The 17,800-nt window shown below is 39.3% G+C and overlaps 1 protein-coding gene across 3 annotated transcripts in view; it reads right to left on the bottom strand.

Moving 5' to 3' along the window:
• ctnnbl1 (catenin, beta like 1) overlaps positions 1-17,800 on the bottom strand; it is a 117,791-nt gene that overhangs the window by 98,410 nt on the left and 1,581 nt on the right. For 2 of the 3 annotated variants that reach the window (XM_042098226.1, XM_042098227.1), the window contains exon 1: positions 5,668-5,808. The exons of the other annotated variant lie outside the window; for it this stretch is intronic. In XM_042098226.1, coding sequence (XP_041954160.1) covers positions 5,668-5,697 — 30 coding nt within the window. In that variant the 5' untranslated portion in view covers positions 5,698-5,808. Of the gene's footprint in view, positions 1-5,667; positions 5,809-17,800 lie in introns of those variants that run through there. 3 annotated transcript variants of the gene reach the window in all.

Raw genomic sequence — 17,800 nt, 5'->3', positions numbered from 1 at the left:
GGCAATACTTATTGAACAAATTGCAGTCTACATGCCATGACAAATATTACCAGTAGTACTGACCGAACATGAAATAGATTGTTTACAAGTTATGGTAATGTTATTCTGGCGTGAACATTGTGCTTTCATCACGTTAGCACCCTATTATTACAGCTCGTTATGTCTCGTCAAAATTCATTGATGAAGGAAGGTTCGCTTTATCCCAGAGAACCTTACTCGTTTCACTTAGGCTAGACTAAAACAGAAGAGAAGAACTTGGCACTAACCATGTAGTCGTGTTTTCTATAGCATATTCGTTAACCTGCCGTTCTTTGAACAAAAATGTTGGGATATGTCTGCGAGGTGTTTAGCCAAGTTCCATGCGTAGCCTACTGCTTTTAAATGACTTTGAAACATATTTCACAAACGGGCCTCTGTGTACCTAACGAAATAGTTGCAGATTTCACTTCACCTTTTGTTTTATCCACAAGGCCGAGGACGGTCGGCAAAGAACTACTGTATGTTGACGTTGGCTGCGCACTCACTCACTCAGAGCTGCCTGCTTGACACGCCCACTTGCCTAGATGCATACAAGGAGCAATGAGAGCAGCAGTTCACGCAGTCACAGAACGTTAATTTTAATATAAGTATCGATTCTAAAAACGTTGGAAATCGTATCGTTTTTTGCGTGAAGGCATCGTGATACCTTTTTAGTATCGATACACCGTGCAACACTACAGGCCACCCCAAATTTCCTCAACTAACTAAGGAAAAAGAGCCTCCGGTGGGCTTTTTTGGTGATGCTGGTTATGTTATCCTCCCATTTTAAAGAGGATGATATTGTTGTGCCTAAAAACCTAAAACTGTCCACACGATCCACCACCCCTCCATTGATGCAGAAGGGCTGAGACGCCTTCCCACTTCTGCGTAAGTCCACCACTAGTGGATGGATGGAACACCATTCAATAAGTGAGGACCTCATTTCTATAGGCATCATCATCATCCCCAGAAATCAGCCCCACCACTGATGGATCATCTGCAAATTTGAACAGTTTAACAGAATCAGTGTGTGATGTGCAGTCGTTTGTGTACAGCGAATATAGAAGGTGAGATAAAACACCACCAGGGTTAATGTGCTTGAACTTAGAGATCTTACTACTGATTTTAACCACTTGTGTTCTCTGCAGTAGGAAGTCCAAAATCCAGTGACATAGGGAATTATGGACCCCCATTTGTTGGAGGATCTGAAAAAGTTTGCTGGGTAAAATTGACCTTTCGCGAAGTCCCGCCCCCCTTTTACTGTTGCGAAGTCCGACAGATCAGACCGTAGTTGACTAGAACTTCAATGGTAGCTGTAAGCCTGTCTGTAAAAGTTACAACCCAAGAGGCCCCTTTATAGAGCCACGGACCTGATTTCATTTAGAATCCAGTGAACATCTCCAGTATGCCATGGAGACATGTATAAAAATTAATATCTAGGTTTGTTGGGGGCGAGTGGGACTCACTGATATTAATAGCTAGCTGTGCTAGATAGACTTGCATGCATATTACAAGGGCACCAGGTTATGTCATGTAAGGAACATGGTACTGCAAATGAACGGAAACATAGATTACATTGCAGAGCGACTTTAACTTTATTAATTTATGGTGAATAAATGTTACACTACTGTGCACAGCCCCATGCTTTTCTGACGAGGCGATGCTAGCACGTTAGCAGCGGTTAGCTAACTATGCTGACGTTAGTTATCTACGAGTCTCCTCAATCATAATATACACAATGCTGGCAGTGCTGAGAACAATAAACAACCTTGTTTATCTTACTTACATTGAGTTAACCGTTTGGCTTAATCCATAGATGTGGTGGAGCACTGTTTCATTGTGGTTTGCTAAGGAGTAACCCTTTGCTTAAAATAGGGGAGAGCTAGGAGATAATTGAATCTAATTTGACATATTTACAAAAAAACATAATCAAATTTGAATTGAAAGCCATTATTCTCTGTATCGGTGTTGCGTTAATCCCACACATGTCGTTTGGCCCTCCTTTTTCAATTTACATTACTATACATCACTTACAATCCCATAAAACCAGAAAAAAATCATGGCTCCCAATGCATTTCTATGGAGCCGTAAAGTGAAGCTGTCAGACTTTATCTACATGTGCGGAGCCACTGGCCTGCCATTGGCTCATCCGCGTTCGATGGGCGGGGCTTGCGATAGGTCAATTGTGTTAAAAGCAGAGCAGAACTGTTAAACCAACGACTTTTGTTGTTGCGGTGATGACAAATCACTGATCGTAATCTATAGCAATTAAATTTGTATAATTTAGAAACCCAAGTTGAACTGACTTTGTGCAAAAAATAAACATATTTCTTTTAAAAAGAGTATTTTAAATGTATAAAAATGTCATCACCAACACAGTCGTCATTACCACTACATTTCAAGCTATAATGTGCTGGTAATGACTGTGTTGGTGATGACTTTAATACCAAAAAACTACCCTGAGAAGCAAAAATGATCACCAAGCAAGTGTAGCTAGCTTTCTACATGTAATGTACACCATTTAAACTATTAAAGTAATTTTAAAATGTCAGGAATATAAAAAAATACCGAAATACAACGCGTATGGTATTGACGCATAATAAGTGTACATGCCCAAAAAGAGGGATAAAAAGTAGATTTTCTAATGTTTCTGGACATTCAAGAGATCAATCTTTCTGCTTGACACCCATGTACTCCACTGTGATGTTAGGTGACCACAGCTAACAAATATTTTTTTGATGAAAAAACAGTAGCAGTGCCTTTATGTAGAGTGTGCTGGTAATGACGGCTAAACCATAAGACAGGTATACATTAAGCAAAATAAAGTAGGAAATGCATAAATATGCATGTGTGCATGCAGTTCATTAGTTCAGATAACATTTAATTCATGATTTAATGCATGATTTTTTAAATTAACTTTTGATAAACAATGCTTGAGATATGGCACAACATGTTAAAAGACTGGTTGCGAACAACACCAAAACACAGATATTGTACCATAAAACACCAATAAAATGTGTCAAAATCATGAGTAGGAGCAACCATTAAAAAGTCCAGGCTTTTTTTTGTTTATACTCATTAGTGATGCTAAACATTATTAGATTGAATGTGTTTTTAATAGAATTACAAACTGTGGACAGAAATGGGTCCAAATTCTGGGAAATACCCAATTACTGTTTTTGGAGTAAAGACCCCACTGGCTGTCAGCCTATTCGCCGCTACTGCGACCACTACCACTACTGACCAATTCATATGCATGTAGGCCAGGTAAAAGAGTCTAGTTACCTAAAGATTCAAGTGCTCGTCGACATCATAGACAGGTCGGCATCCATATCACTTCAACTGTTGCTTTACCACCCTCTAACATTGGTGTTCTATCTAACTAATCCGTTTTCTAATTAAAGTTTTCAGATGGCATTAAAGGAGAATTCCGGTGTGATATTGACCTAAAGTGTATTGAAACATGATACCGAGTGTGAACGTATGTCTCATAGCCCATCTCGGCTTGTCCCCTGCACTCCAAAATCTGGCGCTAGTTAGCCAATGAAGTGTGGAGATACATTGAGCCTCGTAAATGGGTGTAAAACAGTGATTTATTTGCATGGCTAGCCCGATGCCGAAGCACCACTACTGAAAAAGCTGTTGGTAGCATCGGCTAACTAGCGCCAGATTTTGGAGTGCAGGGGACAAGTCGAGATGGGCTATGAGACATACGTTCACACTCGGTATCATGTTTCAATACACTTTAGGTCAATATCACACCGGAATTCTCCTTTAACTTAGATCCTGTGGGGTATACTACGAAGCACGTTAGACATATCTAGTCTATGTAGACATATCGAGGCTTGACAAAGCCTTGACTCAGGGGTATACGTTAAGTGATACTATGATTGCAGTTATGTGATATATTTGTCAAACTAGGCTTTCAGTTCAGATCTGTGCGCGTTCTCGGTGTTGGGGTGACGTTGGCCAATCGTGAAACATGGAGACGCGCGTAAATTTTCCACGTATTTGTACTTTACTTAAGCAAAATGTATAGTGCATACTTTTGACTTCGTTACATTTTACAGCAATTATCTGTACTTTTACTCCGCTACATTTCTACAACACCATCGTTCCTTTTTACGATACATTTTATGATCAGTTTTTTTTTCCTCTCTGACAAACACGTTTGTTTTACCATGGGGCGGGGTTGCTACCAAAGATTCTGGAGCGCTACGTGCATTCTTAGAAACATAAGCTTTTAGTCTAGACCAGGCAAAGCGTGAGCTTGTAGCCATCTGCATTCGGTAGGCTATATTCACCAGACCCATGGCTACACTGTACATGCAACTGTGTTCTGTGCCTTTCTCTGTCTGTTATCTGCAGCGTTAGGGCCTCCTCTCCGATGAGATTGCCATCCGCGGATCAGCGAAGTTACAGTCTATGCCCATGCTTCTGTCACACGTCTGATCATTTGCGGCACAAATGAATGGTAGCCTAGACTATTAATGAAGCGGTGGCCGGAAAAAACGTAACATTTTCCAGATTAGGAAATATTCCTTAATTGTGTGTGATCAAATAAAGATGCATAGCCTACAATTGGGGGGTAGTAATGTGAGCGCTCATTCAATGTCTATGCGTCTGCGCAAGTGAAACTGAACCTAATCATAAAAACACCTTTCTCAGCAACTTTTCTGTTCAATCAGCATAATTGGCATTACGATCCACCCGACGTTTCCCTTGTCTACCCCGTTAAACTTCAGGCTCTCGTGTTTTGCTGAATGATATTACTCAGCAGATCACCCTGGTAACCAGAATTACAGTCTTGTAGGTCAGAATGTAAACTGGGCCACAGATGGCAAGCACAATTGCATTAGCTTAAAACTATCTAGTTGAGTATAACCTAAAACTAGCTTAATTAAAATGCCACAGCCCATACTGATTTTTCCTTTTAGAATATAGATATTAAGAGAATAAATCATTAGGGTTGTCATTGTGGTACTTTTACTAAAGTAAATATTTCTCTGTGTATTTGTACTTTTACTTAAGTACTGAGTTTCAGTACTTCCTCCACCACTGGTTAGTAGAGGCGGAGTTCCACCTGTAAGATATATGACAGAATCCTACACGTGAGATAACTTCGTTTTTAAGACAATTGATTGGTCAGTGTACGGTAGTAGATTACACGATTTGAGCTATAACATAACCTCCTCCCGACCAGGTTTGGTTGACAGCATAAGATACCATGGTGATATAGCAACACTAAAACAGATCCACTTTCGTGTCACAGCATAGCCTGGCTTTGAGCGCAACATACCTCGCTAACCCACTAATCGAGATTCGTACACCCCACTGGTCTGGGATCGAGGGGGTCAACCATGTTTCCGACAGGCAAAAGAGGTTGTATCTGTAATCCGTTAAATAATGTTTGAAAAACGGGGCTTTGTTCGAGACCTCCATTCCTAAAGCAGGACGTTTGCTCGTTTAAGCTTCATTTGCTAATATAAAGTTAGCTATGATAGATCCATCAAGACCCCTAGCAGCAAATAGGATCAAAAAATCCTTCCCTGGTAGCTCTAAGTAGTGAAATGTCCATAAGCCGTGGATAAAACGATACTGTGTAAATCACCACATTAACATACAGGCCAGAAAAAGGAGTGTCTTTACCTGATAATTCAACAGCTCACCGACATCCATATCGTTCGTATGCTCACGAGACGTGTATTAAATAAACCACGCAGTTGGGGCGAAGATGCTTGATTACTTGCGCCAGTACGTTCAAAACCGGACATGGGTAAATCTTCTTCTTGTTTCGTTTATAGACAGATTACATTGTTGTATACCGCCACCTACTGCACAGGAGTGTGTAGAGTGATACTATTTGAACTTTTCGCTACTCAATCAGGGTGTACTTGCAATCAGGAGGGTCAGGGCTACTCACAGATCACGCAGTTATTAAACTGAGTGTAAAACCCTCTAATGCAGTGGTCCCCAAACTTTTTCTTCCGAGGGCCAGCTCACTATGCCTGGCTCTAAGAGAGGGCCAGAGACTCGTAGTATATCAGTAACCTTAAATAGCTTAGTGCTGTGAACAACAAACATTTAATCATAGGCTACTGCAATTTAATACCATTGTTAACTGTGTTTATATTGCCATCATGCCATGTAAAATGTAGCTCAAATGAAATAATACTAATAAAAAAGACTTTAGCAGTCCCAAAAGTATTAGCAGGGAGTCCCAAAAGTATATTTTATCTAAAATGTGTGAACTCTGAGTCTTTGCATACACAGCTCAAGTTGTGAACAAGCAATATCCTACAAATAATTTAATAACCAAACTATGAGAGTTTTATGAAGTGCTGGCAAAAACATCTGAAATGACCACCATTCTAACTTTCACTCACCTGATGAGAACTTTGTTAAGTGTGAATTTGGATGAACATTTGAACGAGTGAATAAAAAATAGAAATAATTATCCCAGGAATTCCCAGAAATATGACTTGAATAGAAGTTAGTTAGTTATTAACAATTAATTGATAAACTTTTAGAATACTTTGAGCACTGATGCAGTCAGCATAGGCCTCTTTACATTGTTTGTAAGCCTACATTTCATTCCGTTTTCAATGGTAAACGCGAAACAGCGCCAAAACAACCACCAGTGGACAAAAAGAGTATTACACGTGTACTGTTAAGACTCGCCATAGAGAATGAATGGGGGAAATTACGGAGGTTACAGTTTGGCGATGTCATACTCTTGTGCGAGACATAGAACTACATTTAAGAAATAACAAACGCAAAAGATGCCGGACGGAGCGGCGTAGTCGCCAGCGTACCCGTGACACCAAGACATACAAGACAGACAACAAATTAATAAATAAAAATAAAATTAGTCCAATTTCCAACCGGCTGAAAATGTCCAAGGACAATGATGACTCCCGTGAAACTGCGCACAGCTGTGTCTCCACAACCGATGCAACGCCAACAAAGTTCTTCACACTCACTGGCAGTCTGGAGATAACGTGAACGTTAGGCCTTGTTAGTCTGGAGATCACTGGAAGCAAACCAGTCCGAAAGTCGTGAGCGATCTTGTAGATCAGCAACTCGGTGGACTTAGCTGCTATAACAGCGACAGTTTGGTGGTCCGTAATGCAGAGTTCTTCAACGTTAACGTAAAGGCTTCTACATACCTGACGCACCCGACCGGTAGCGCGACAATGTGACGTCAAAATGACGTAGATCTCTCTGGCGCGCCAGGGTTTTGGCCGTGTAGCGCGAGGTAGCGCACCACTCATTTTTTTTCAGACGAGCGCGACAAGGCGGAAACAGGAAGATGGACTAGTTCGAGGGCAAGCGAGTTGCAGTGTTTTGTTACAGTCGTGAATTTTTAATAGTTTGCTGGATAAGTTAACAAAGTTACCAGTGAGAGTTGCAACACATGGAATTAAGAGGAAAGAATAGAAACGATTTATTTTCAAACAAAGGATATCTATTAAGGCCTGAACAAAATCTCTTTCCACTTCAGGAAATTACACAAACTCAGCCAGCTGCTAGCTAGCTAGCTAGCTAACTAAACTGTTTAAATTATTAAAATTTCCCTCGGGATGACTAAAGTACCTATCTATATATCCATCTATCTATATATCTATCTATCTATCTACCTGTGCCTTGGAAACTACATGATAATGATGATGGTAGTTGTGAATAGTAGCAACCAAAGTCTGAAGTACCATCACAGAGGCTAGCTACTGGTGTTTCTTACTGCAGCTTCTTCTGCTGTGTAAGTAGTTAATGTTAGTCTTTTCACAACAGCGACACCTCTGTTCAGGAGAATATTGCAACTAGTGTTGCGACCACCACGCGCGAGTATAAATGGTTACGGTGCTTCTGTGACGTCACATTGTCGCGCTACTGGTCGGGTGCGTCGAGTATGTGGGACGTTTTAGTCTGCTCAATCCAGACTCCAGTTGGCATGGCAACTCACAGGTCAGAAACAGCTCGGCGGCCTCGGCAGATCTTTCGCAGAGTAGCTCCAGCTGCTGTCCCGAGAAATCCCCTCGACCAGACAGCGAAGTGCAGCACCGGCTCACAGATGGATTTGAAGGATGTAAGAGGCCCAGGGCAAAAGCTAGCCATAGCAAGCTCCCGATGGACAGCAGCGTTAACAACATCAGCCGACTTGAAAGCAGTAGAGAATAACACGAAAACTATCAAAAATAACGTAAATAAAGAGAGAAAACATTTAACTAGACAAATCAATACAAAAAATAAACATGACATTACATAAAATTACGAACATTACATAAAAACAAACAAAAACATGATGCCAGACGGAGTGGCGTGTCTCGCCAGCGTCCCCGTATCCTAGCAACAGTCGGGTTGCATAGGCTACACATAGTTACAAATAGCTTCAAAATTGAAATTTTAATATCAAATATTGACCGGGATGCTGACCACTTGTGTAGGCCCTAACAGTTGGTTTTACAATAAGAAGCAAAAAGGCGACGAACGACCGTTTAGCCTACCTATCCTCTTGGTTGTGGAGGATGATCGTTAGCAGCTGTGAAGTCTTATTCTCAAGATAGCCTAATGGTGTAGCCTACTGTCTACGAAGACGTAGGCAAAAATACTACTATCTACAGTCATTCAAAAATGAATTGCCAGAGATAGGCTATGAAGGGAAAAAGTGCAGCATTTTAAACATGGCAAGATTATTTTTACCGGAACAGTTTGTTCTAATTTGTCTCGTGAAATTCGTGCTTGTGGACATCAATCACCTATCTTCTGTCCTTCTATTTCAAGGAATCATGAGTGTCATTTGATTATATAATCACAACAAATGCTAATAAATGAAAACAGAATAGGCTTATGTGCTATAGGCTAACGTTACAGGTCAGGCTAACTCCCGTATGTCAAAATAAACTGATTTGATCCTAATTGTTTAGCGATCACACACAACAACTTAACACAGCAACCTCAAACACCACTGTTGAACCTAGGCTACTGCTTCAGTCATGTAAGAAATAAGCAGTTTATGAATTATCTTTACCCGTTTAATCAAGTCCACATGACCAAAATAACAACATATTTAAAGGCTGAGCTAGCATAACAGCCTAATATAGGTGCTGCTATGGATAACTAATAAAAAGTTTCATACAATTAATTAACTTTATCACTCACATTCTGAGTTTTTCTGGGTCGTTATATATCCATGCAGATCGTCTTCGAATAAGCCATCGCTGTTATATGATATAATATGTTACAGGATTCATGACTAACGCCATTAATGTTACATGATGCTGACTGACTGGCTATAACAGTAGGCTACCGTTTTAACGTCTGCTAAGTCTACTGCCTACCAAGACCTGTCGCTGTTCAGGTGAAGTTAAATGATCAAATATTGTTTTTTTTAGAAGGAAGACATGTTCCTTTCTGGTGAAATTTCACAGCTTCTAAGAAAGGCTATTGTCTTCGTGTAAACAGAGTTTTGAACAGAGAAAAAAAGTTAGGCTACCATTAGGCTACATGCAGGTTCTCCCATAACGTTATCGATACAGATCAATGCACCAAATCAGGGCGATTTTAGCGAAACAACGTTCCTGTGACAGGCTATCAAATATTGAACAATGGGATAACGTTTCATCATCACCTTTATTGATGCCTGAAATGTTGACATTGCTGAAATACAGAGATGTAGCCTACTGAGAGGCAGCTGCAGACAACGGTGTTCAATGGGTTCAACTTGTCCCTTGCCTACCAGCTGGATGTAAACAAAGCTATAGAACCTAGAATACGTCACATGAAAAACGTTAATATACCACAGATATGTTTTGGGGGGCCACCCAAAATGAGGTGGCGGGCCGTAGTTTGGGGACCACTGCTCTAATGTCAGCTATTGCAATAAGGGTTGTTGGAAATTTAGCTGTAGCCTGCTAAAGTCCCAAGCGTTTGATAATGGTGTGAAAGCCATCATTAAACAAGTGATGTCAGATTGCTCCATAGAATCTTATCTTTCTAAATGTGAATTCACTATCTACTGTATATCCTATGGGAAAAAGGTGAATAGAGACAACAAGTCATAAGAACTCAGTTTAATTAAAGAAATAAACTTGCTCTGTCAAAGTACGTCCACTACTGATGTGGACAGACAAAGAAGCTTGTCCTCTAAACTTAAGATAAAATCTATCTCAGAAAGGCAGAAGGAGCCTATGTAAGGTTCAGAGCAAAGTGGATAGAGGAAGGGGAGAAAAGCACGTCCTATTTCTGCCAGCTAGAAAAAAGAAGGCAAGAAAAAAACTCAATAAAATCTTTACTAATAGTAATAGATGGAGAGGAGAATAAAGATCCAGTTGTGATCACAAAGGAAGTGGTTTCTTTCTACCAGAAATTGTACTCATCTGCATATTCTTGTGCTGAACCAAACTGTTTCTTCAGTAATATCCAACATCTTATTCCTCGTATAGATACTGATTTTGCTGAATTGTGTGACTCTGACTTTGCTGTTGAGTAACTTGATAAAGCGGTAGAAGGTTTATCCTTAAACAAATCTCCTGGAATTGATGGTCTTACTGCCAACTTTTATAAACACTTCTGGGATTCACTGAAAGGCCCTTTCCTTCTTATGTTAAAGAAAGCGACAGATATTATGACATTCCCCCCCACCATGAAACAGGGTATAATAACCTTAATTCCCAAACATGGCAAAGACCCCAAACTAGATAATTGGAGACCAGTTACTTTACTAAATAATGACTATAAAATTATAACTCTTGTTTATGCTAACAGATTAAAAAAGAAAATCCACAACATTATAAGTGATTCCCAATCTGGTTTTATGAAGGGTAGATCTATCCACAATAACATTCACTTGGTACTTAATGTGCTAGACCAGTGTTTCTCAAAACTCCAAGAAAAACTCCAAGCATACATTTGACAATAAAATGAAGGGCTTTCCTGAAAGAGTACCTGAAATCTTTTTGAAATTCTGGGGCAATTAGACATTCGTAGAGAAGAACACTAATGGATGAAATATAAATATGATAGACTTAATGATGAAGGAAAAATAATGAACAAAGAAGTTCCCCTAAATGTCAGAGTGTCTCGACATTCTGATTCTTGGTAACTAATGACTGTGTATGTTGATTGCCTGATGTCATTCAGGTGCTGTTCAATGGTGTGAATCTTCAATAACCAATAGCATGTGCAGCTTGATCCTGAAGTTCTAATGGGGATTCGAACACTCAACCTAAGAAACACCAGTACAATGCATTATCCCACTGAGCCACTAACAATCATACGCATTGGGCAGTCACATTCACATGTGAAAATGTGTGTTGGTAAACACACAAGAAAAACTCCAAGCATACATTTGACAATAAAATGAAGGGATTTCCTGAAAGAGTACACCTGAAATCTTTTTGAAATTCTGGGGCAATTAGACATTTGTAGAGAAGAACACTAATGGATGAAATATAAATATGATAGACTTAATGATGAAGGAAAAATAGTGAACAAAGAAGTTCCCCTAAATGTCAGAGTGTCTCGGCATTCTGATTCTTGGCAACTAATGACTGTTGTATGTTGATTGCCTGATGTCATTCAGGTGCTGTTCAATGGTGTGAATCTTCAATAACCAATAGTATTCGAGCTAGAGCCTAAAGCACTACCAGGGATTCGAACTCTGAACCTAATAAACATCAGCACTAGGCATTATCCCACTGAGCCACTGACAATCCTACATATTTGGCAGTCACATTCACATGGTGAAAATGTGTGTTACCAAACACACAACATCAAGAAAATTCCTAGCATACATTTGACAATAGAATTAAGGGCTTTATAAAAAAAGAGTACAGATCTGAAAATGTGCACTGTTAATGGTATCCACATAATGATGGTTGTATGGTTGTTCTCCAAGGGGAAAAAAATTACTCATATAGGAATATAGGTGATATAGGAGAAATGGGCTGAGTGGTGGAACTTTATTGGTCTATATCTCTGAAATGGAACAACATATCCAAATTCTTTTGATAACTTTTGTGAGGCTTTGTCTAAACATTGTCTGTGAGAATTTTGGTGAAGATTTGATAATTTTTGAAGTATGTGAAACTTTTTATGATGTTTGGCTTTTCTCTGAAATTGTGGCAAAAGTAAACATTTTTAGAGCATAAGACCAGGGTGAAAAAGATGCATCTGAATGTAGAGATTAATATCATGAAAGAATTTTAAGTCTAGGTCAATCTGGTAAGGAGAAATAAGCATTTTTGACAAGAGCGCCACCTTTGGGTGCAGTACCCCAAATTTTGGGTTATGGGTAGTGGGGGGTACTGGTAACAATACTTGAAAATGTGAAGTTTCTAGGACTTACGGTTTATAGGAATATAGGTGATCTAGGAAAAATGGCCTAAGTGGTCTAACTTTATTAGCCTATATCTCTGAAATGGAACAAAATATCAAAATTCTGATCCATAACTTTTGTGAGGCTTGGTCTAAACATTGTCTGTGAGAATTTTGGTGAAGATTTGATTATTTTTGAAGAGTGTGAAACTTTTTATAATGTTTGGCTTTTCCATGAAATTGTGTCAAAAATAAACATTTTTAGACCATAAGACCAGGGCCAAAAAGATGCATCTGAGTTTAGAGATTAATATTATGAAAGAATGTTGAGTCTAGGTCAATCTGATAAGGAGAAATTAGCATAATTAACTTTTTTCCCCAATAGCGCCACCTTTGGGTGCAGTACCCCAAATTTTGGGTTATGGGCAGAGGGGGGTACTGGTAACCATACCTGAAAATTTGAAGAGTTTTGGAGTTACGGTTTAGGCTGCAGTATGACTTTTACTGAATTTTGGCCAAAAATGAACGGTACAGAAACAATAGGGGTCCTGCAGCTACGCTGCTCGGACCCCTAATAATAATAATAATAAATATAACCGCAAGCGGTGATTTACGGGGTCCGAGCAAAACGAACATGAGGTAGCATAGCTTTTTAGTTTTACATATGCTTTGATTGTTTGGGCCCAATTGTTCAAAAGAAACGTAATTGGATTTCGGTTATTGGATTTCAGTTACCGGATTTCGGCTATCGGATTGGATCAAATCTTGAAAATGGCTTGTTCAAAGGGAAACAAGGATCCTGAAATTGGATTAGATCACATAATCTATTCTTGGTTTTGATCTGGATAAAACCTTCACTTTGTGTTGGATTGGAATAAATGTGATGCATAAAATTAGGATTACCCTGTGCTGTAACGTTATAGTGTGCTAACCTCCACAACCTAATAGTATTCTAACAATTCCCTATTCTAGTGTGCTAACCTCCACAACCCAACAGTATTCTAACAGTAGTATTCTAGTGCGCTAATCTCCACAACTCAATAGTATTCTAACAATACTCTATTCTACAGGACTATGCATTTGTCATGGATAAGATGAAGCGTCTGTTAATGGAAGGCAGTGTTTCCCACAGAATGGAATTGTATTTGTGGTGGTAGGTGAAGGGGGGTGGGGGTGGGTTCTGTGTTGGAGTCAATAAGATGAACAGCCTATAATTATGCAATTATACTTGCCTTGCACGACAAGTTCTGACAAGTATCTGTAACGTTATAGTGTGCTAACCTCCACAACCCAACAGTATTCTTAACAGTATTCTATTAAGGAACTGTAGGGGGCGATGTGGGTCGAGGTAGAGTGAGTGTGTGGCGAGCAGGCAGAGCCTCGGTCAGAAGGCTCAATGGTATGGAGTGATGACACGGAGATGGCAGTTTTGGTGCAACACAAGTGAACTTTATTTGAGTTTCAATTAATCTGTTCTTTTGTTCTTTACTTGTATGTGTGCTGCATCAAAGAGGAAACAAACAGAAAATGGAGTAATCAGTGAAATGGGGTAAATCAGTACAGATCCCAACTCACAAACAAACCAATTGACATTTGAACAATAAACTGAAATCATATGGCTATATAAGGTACAACTAAACAATACTTGACATCCCAAGTCAACCAACATCACCTAATCATCTCTCACATGGGACTCCAACACACCAAACCAACAAACAAAGACCTTAACTTTACACATGATGGCAGAGCTACTCTACAAACTGATAAACATCACAAAAGTCATAGTGAGGGTCATTAAAGTGATGACTTACGTTAACTCAAAGACGCACACAAAGCAGGACACACTGGAGTGCTGGGTTGAGATGAACAAAAGAGTGAACTGAGGGCGAGCAAACAATTTATCCTGGTCTGAGCCCCTGCTCCGGAGCTACAGGGTTTCCCAGCAGGTAAACTGGGTGTGGTTAGGTGGCAGAGCCAAACAATCCTGCAATTTCTCCACAGCACTTTCACCACAAGCCCTCCTTACACTGACAGACTTTGGAAAGATTTGCAAAGATTTGGAAAAGATTTTTGAAAGACTACAGTCTCAGACCCTCTCACATCTAAAGACAAGTAGTAGAGTTTTAAGTCACAGACTATGATTTTGCAATGACTAGGGATCTTGCAGGGTCACTATTTACAAGACTGCAACACGATTCCTTTAAATTATTACCCATCGTGCAATAGATAAACAGGAACTGAAATTATAGCCTACTAAACTCAAAGTCGTATTTTCGTGTTTCTGCAGCATTGTTTCATGCGTGACATCCTTAACCGATACAGAGTTGTTCTGTCAAGTGGAAGAGCCGACTAAATATGTATAAGAAATGACAAATATTATAAGAATAACAAATAATTATAGGCTACAGCTGTGTCGGAGTCAATAAGATAAACAGCCTATAATTATACAGTTACACTTGCCTTGCACTACAAGTCCATATTGACAAGTAGCTGTAATGTTATAGTGTGTTAACCTCCACAACCCAACAGCATTCTATTGTAGTATGCTAACATCCCAACAGTATTCTAACACTAATGCTTCAAGTGGGATTTGAACTCTCAACCTAAGGATCACCAGTACAAGGCATGATCCCACTGAGCCACTAACAATCATACACATTGGGCAGTCACATTCACATGGGGAAAATGTGTGTTGGTAAACACACAAGAAAAACTCCAAGCATACATTTGACAATAAAATGAAGGGCTTTCCTGAAAGAGTACACCTGAAATCTTTTTGAAATTCTGGGGCAATTAGACATTTGTAGAGAAGAACACTAATGGATGAAATATAAATATGATAGACTTAATGATGAAGGAAAAATAATGAACAAAGAAGTTCCCCTAAATGTCAGAGTGTCTCGGCGTTCTGATTCTTGGCAACTAATGACTGTGTATGTTGATTGCCTGATGTCATTCAGGTGCTCTTCAATGGTGTGAATCTTCAATAACTAATAGTATTTGAGCTAGAGCCTAAAGCATTACCGGGGATTCGAACTCTCAACCTAACGAACACCAGCACTAGGCATTATCCCACTGAGCCACTGACAATCCTAAATATTTGGCAGTCACATTCACATGGTGAAAATGTGTGTTGGCAAACACACAAAATCAAGAAAATTCCTAGCATACATTTGACAATAGAATTAAGGGCTTTATAAAAAAGAGTACAGATCTGAAAATGTGCACTGTTAATGGTATCCACATAATGATGGTTGTATGGTTGTTCTCCAAGGGAAAAAAAAATGACTCATATAGGAATATAGGTGATATAGGAGAAATGGGCTGAGTGGTGGAACTTTATTGGTCTATATCTCTGAAATGGAACAACATATCCAAATTCTTTTGATAACTTTTGTGAGGCTTTGTCTAAACATTGTCTGTGAGAATTTTGGTGAAGATTTGATAATTTTTGAAGTCTGCGAAACCTTTTATGATGTTTGGCTTTTCTCTGAAATTGTGGCAAAAGTAAACATTTTTAGAGCATAAGACCAGGGTGAAAAAGATGCATCTAAATGTAGAGATTAATATGATGAAAGAATTTTGAGTCTAGGTCAATCTGGTAAGGAGAAATAAGCATTTTTGACAAGAGCGCCACCTTTGGGTGCAGTACCCCAAATTTTGGGTTATGGGTAGTGGGGGGGTACTAGTAACAATACTTGAAAATGTGAAGTTTCTAGGACTTACGGTTTATAGGAATATAGGTGATCTAGGAAAAATGGCCTAAGTGGTCTAACTTTATTGGCCTATATCTCTGAAATGAAACAAAATATCAAAATTCTGATCGATAACTTTTGTGAGGCTTGGTCTAAACATTGTCTGTGAGAATTTTGGTGAAGATTTGATTATTTTTGAAGAGTGTGAAACTTTTTATAATGTTTGGCTTTTCCATGAAATTGTGTCAAAAATAAACATTTTTAGACCATAAGACCAGGGCCAAAAAGATGCATCTGAGTTTAGAGATTAATATTATGAAAGAATGTTGAGTCTAGGTCAATCTGATAAGGAGAAATTAGCATAATTAACTTTTTTCCCCAATAGCGCCACCTTTGGGTGCAGTACCCCAAATTTTGGGTTATGGGCAGAGGGGGGTACTGGTAACCATACCTGAAAATTTGAAGAGTTTTGGAGTTACGGTTTAGGCTGCAGTATGACTTTTACTGAATTTTGGCCAAAAATGAACGGTACAGAAACAATAGGGGTCCTGCAGCTACGCTGCTCGGACCCCTAATAATAATAAATATAGCTGCAAGCAGCAATGTGGGGGCCAAGCAGTTGAGCAGGAGTTGTCATGGCAACCCAATGTTGTTACATTATACACACACACCCAATTAACCCCCTGTCCCATACATACACATATACACAGATAAATCTCCTCTCCCACACGCCCCAATAATCCCCCACACATACGCACGCCTCAAACATCACCAAATCTATTGTGCGTCCTCAGGTTGTAGTCACGAGTCCACATATCAAGTTTGGTGCGGATACGAGAAAGTGTTGATAATTATAGCGCCCCTAGTGGTCAAAGCTCACTAAATATATTGTGCGTCTTCAGGATGTGTTCCCGAGTCCATGTACCAAGTTTGGTGTCGATACGAGAAACTTTTGCTAATTATAGTGCCCCTAGTGATCAAAGTTCACTAAATGTATTGTCCTTATTCAGGATGTGGTCCCGAGTCCAGGTACCAAGTTTGGTGTCGATATGAGAAAGTGTTGCAAATTATAGCACCCCTAGTGGCCAAAGGTTGCTAAAAGTATTGTGTGTCCTCAGGATGTGGTCCTGAGTCCATGAACTAAGTTTGGTTTTGATACGTGAAAGCACTGCTGAGATATGACCTAATCTTCTGTTACTCTAGCACTGCACTAGTGGTTGAAGGTCATCAAATTTATTTTGTGTCCTCAGGATATGGTCCCAAGTCCATATACTAAGTTTGGTTTTGATACGTGAAAGCATTGCTGAAATATGAGCCCAATTCCTGTGATTATAGCACCACATAGTGGACAAAGGTCATCACATTTATTGACCTTCCTCCTAAATTAGATTGCCTAGTGTCTTCATTTTCACATCAGTGGAGGATGTAAAGGGGGGTCTCTTGATCTTCAGTGATTCCTGTATATGACTGTTTTGTATTACTGTGTTGTATTATTGTCTTTCTTACTGTTGTTTTGTTTATTTGATGCTGATTACTTGTAATCCTATATGTACACAAATACACTAATTAAAAGTTTCAAGAGTGAAGTTTCATTTCAGTATTTCTATGGAATTCACTTAATGATTTAGAGTTGACTTTCTGCTTGATACATTCTGACTGTTGGAGTTGTGTATGTGTCCTTTCAATAAACAACTTTGTTTAAAGGTCCACACTTCTACCTGATCATTTATAGCTGTAGTGGGTAGCCTATACTGTGATGTAGTCTTTTTAGT

The sequence above is a fragment of the Alosa sapidissima genome, chromosome 7, assembly GCF_018492685.1.
Source record: "Alosa sapidissima isolate fAloSap1 chromosome 7, fAloSap1.pri, whole genome shotgun sequence".
Classification (NCBI taxonomy): domain Eukaryota; kingdom Metazoa; phylum Chordata; class Actinopteri; order Clupeiformes; family Clupeidae; genus Alosa; species Alosa sapidissima.
Note: the sequence above shows the minus strand (reverse complement) of the source record. Positions and strands in the feature narration are given on the sequence as shown.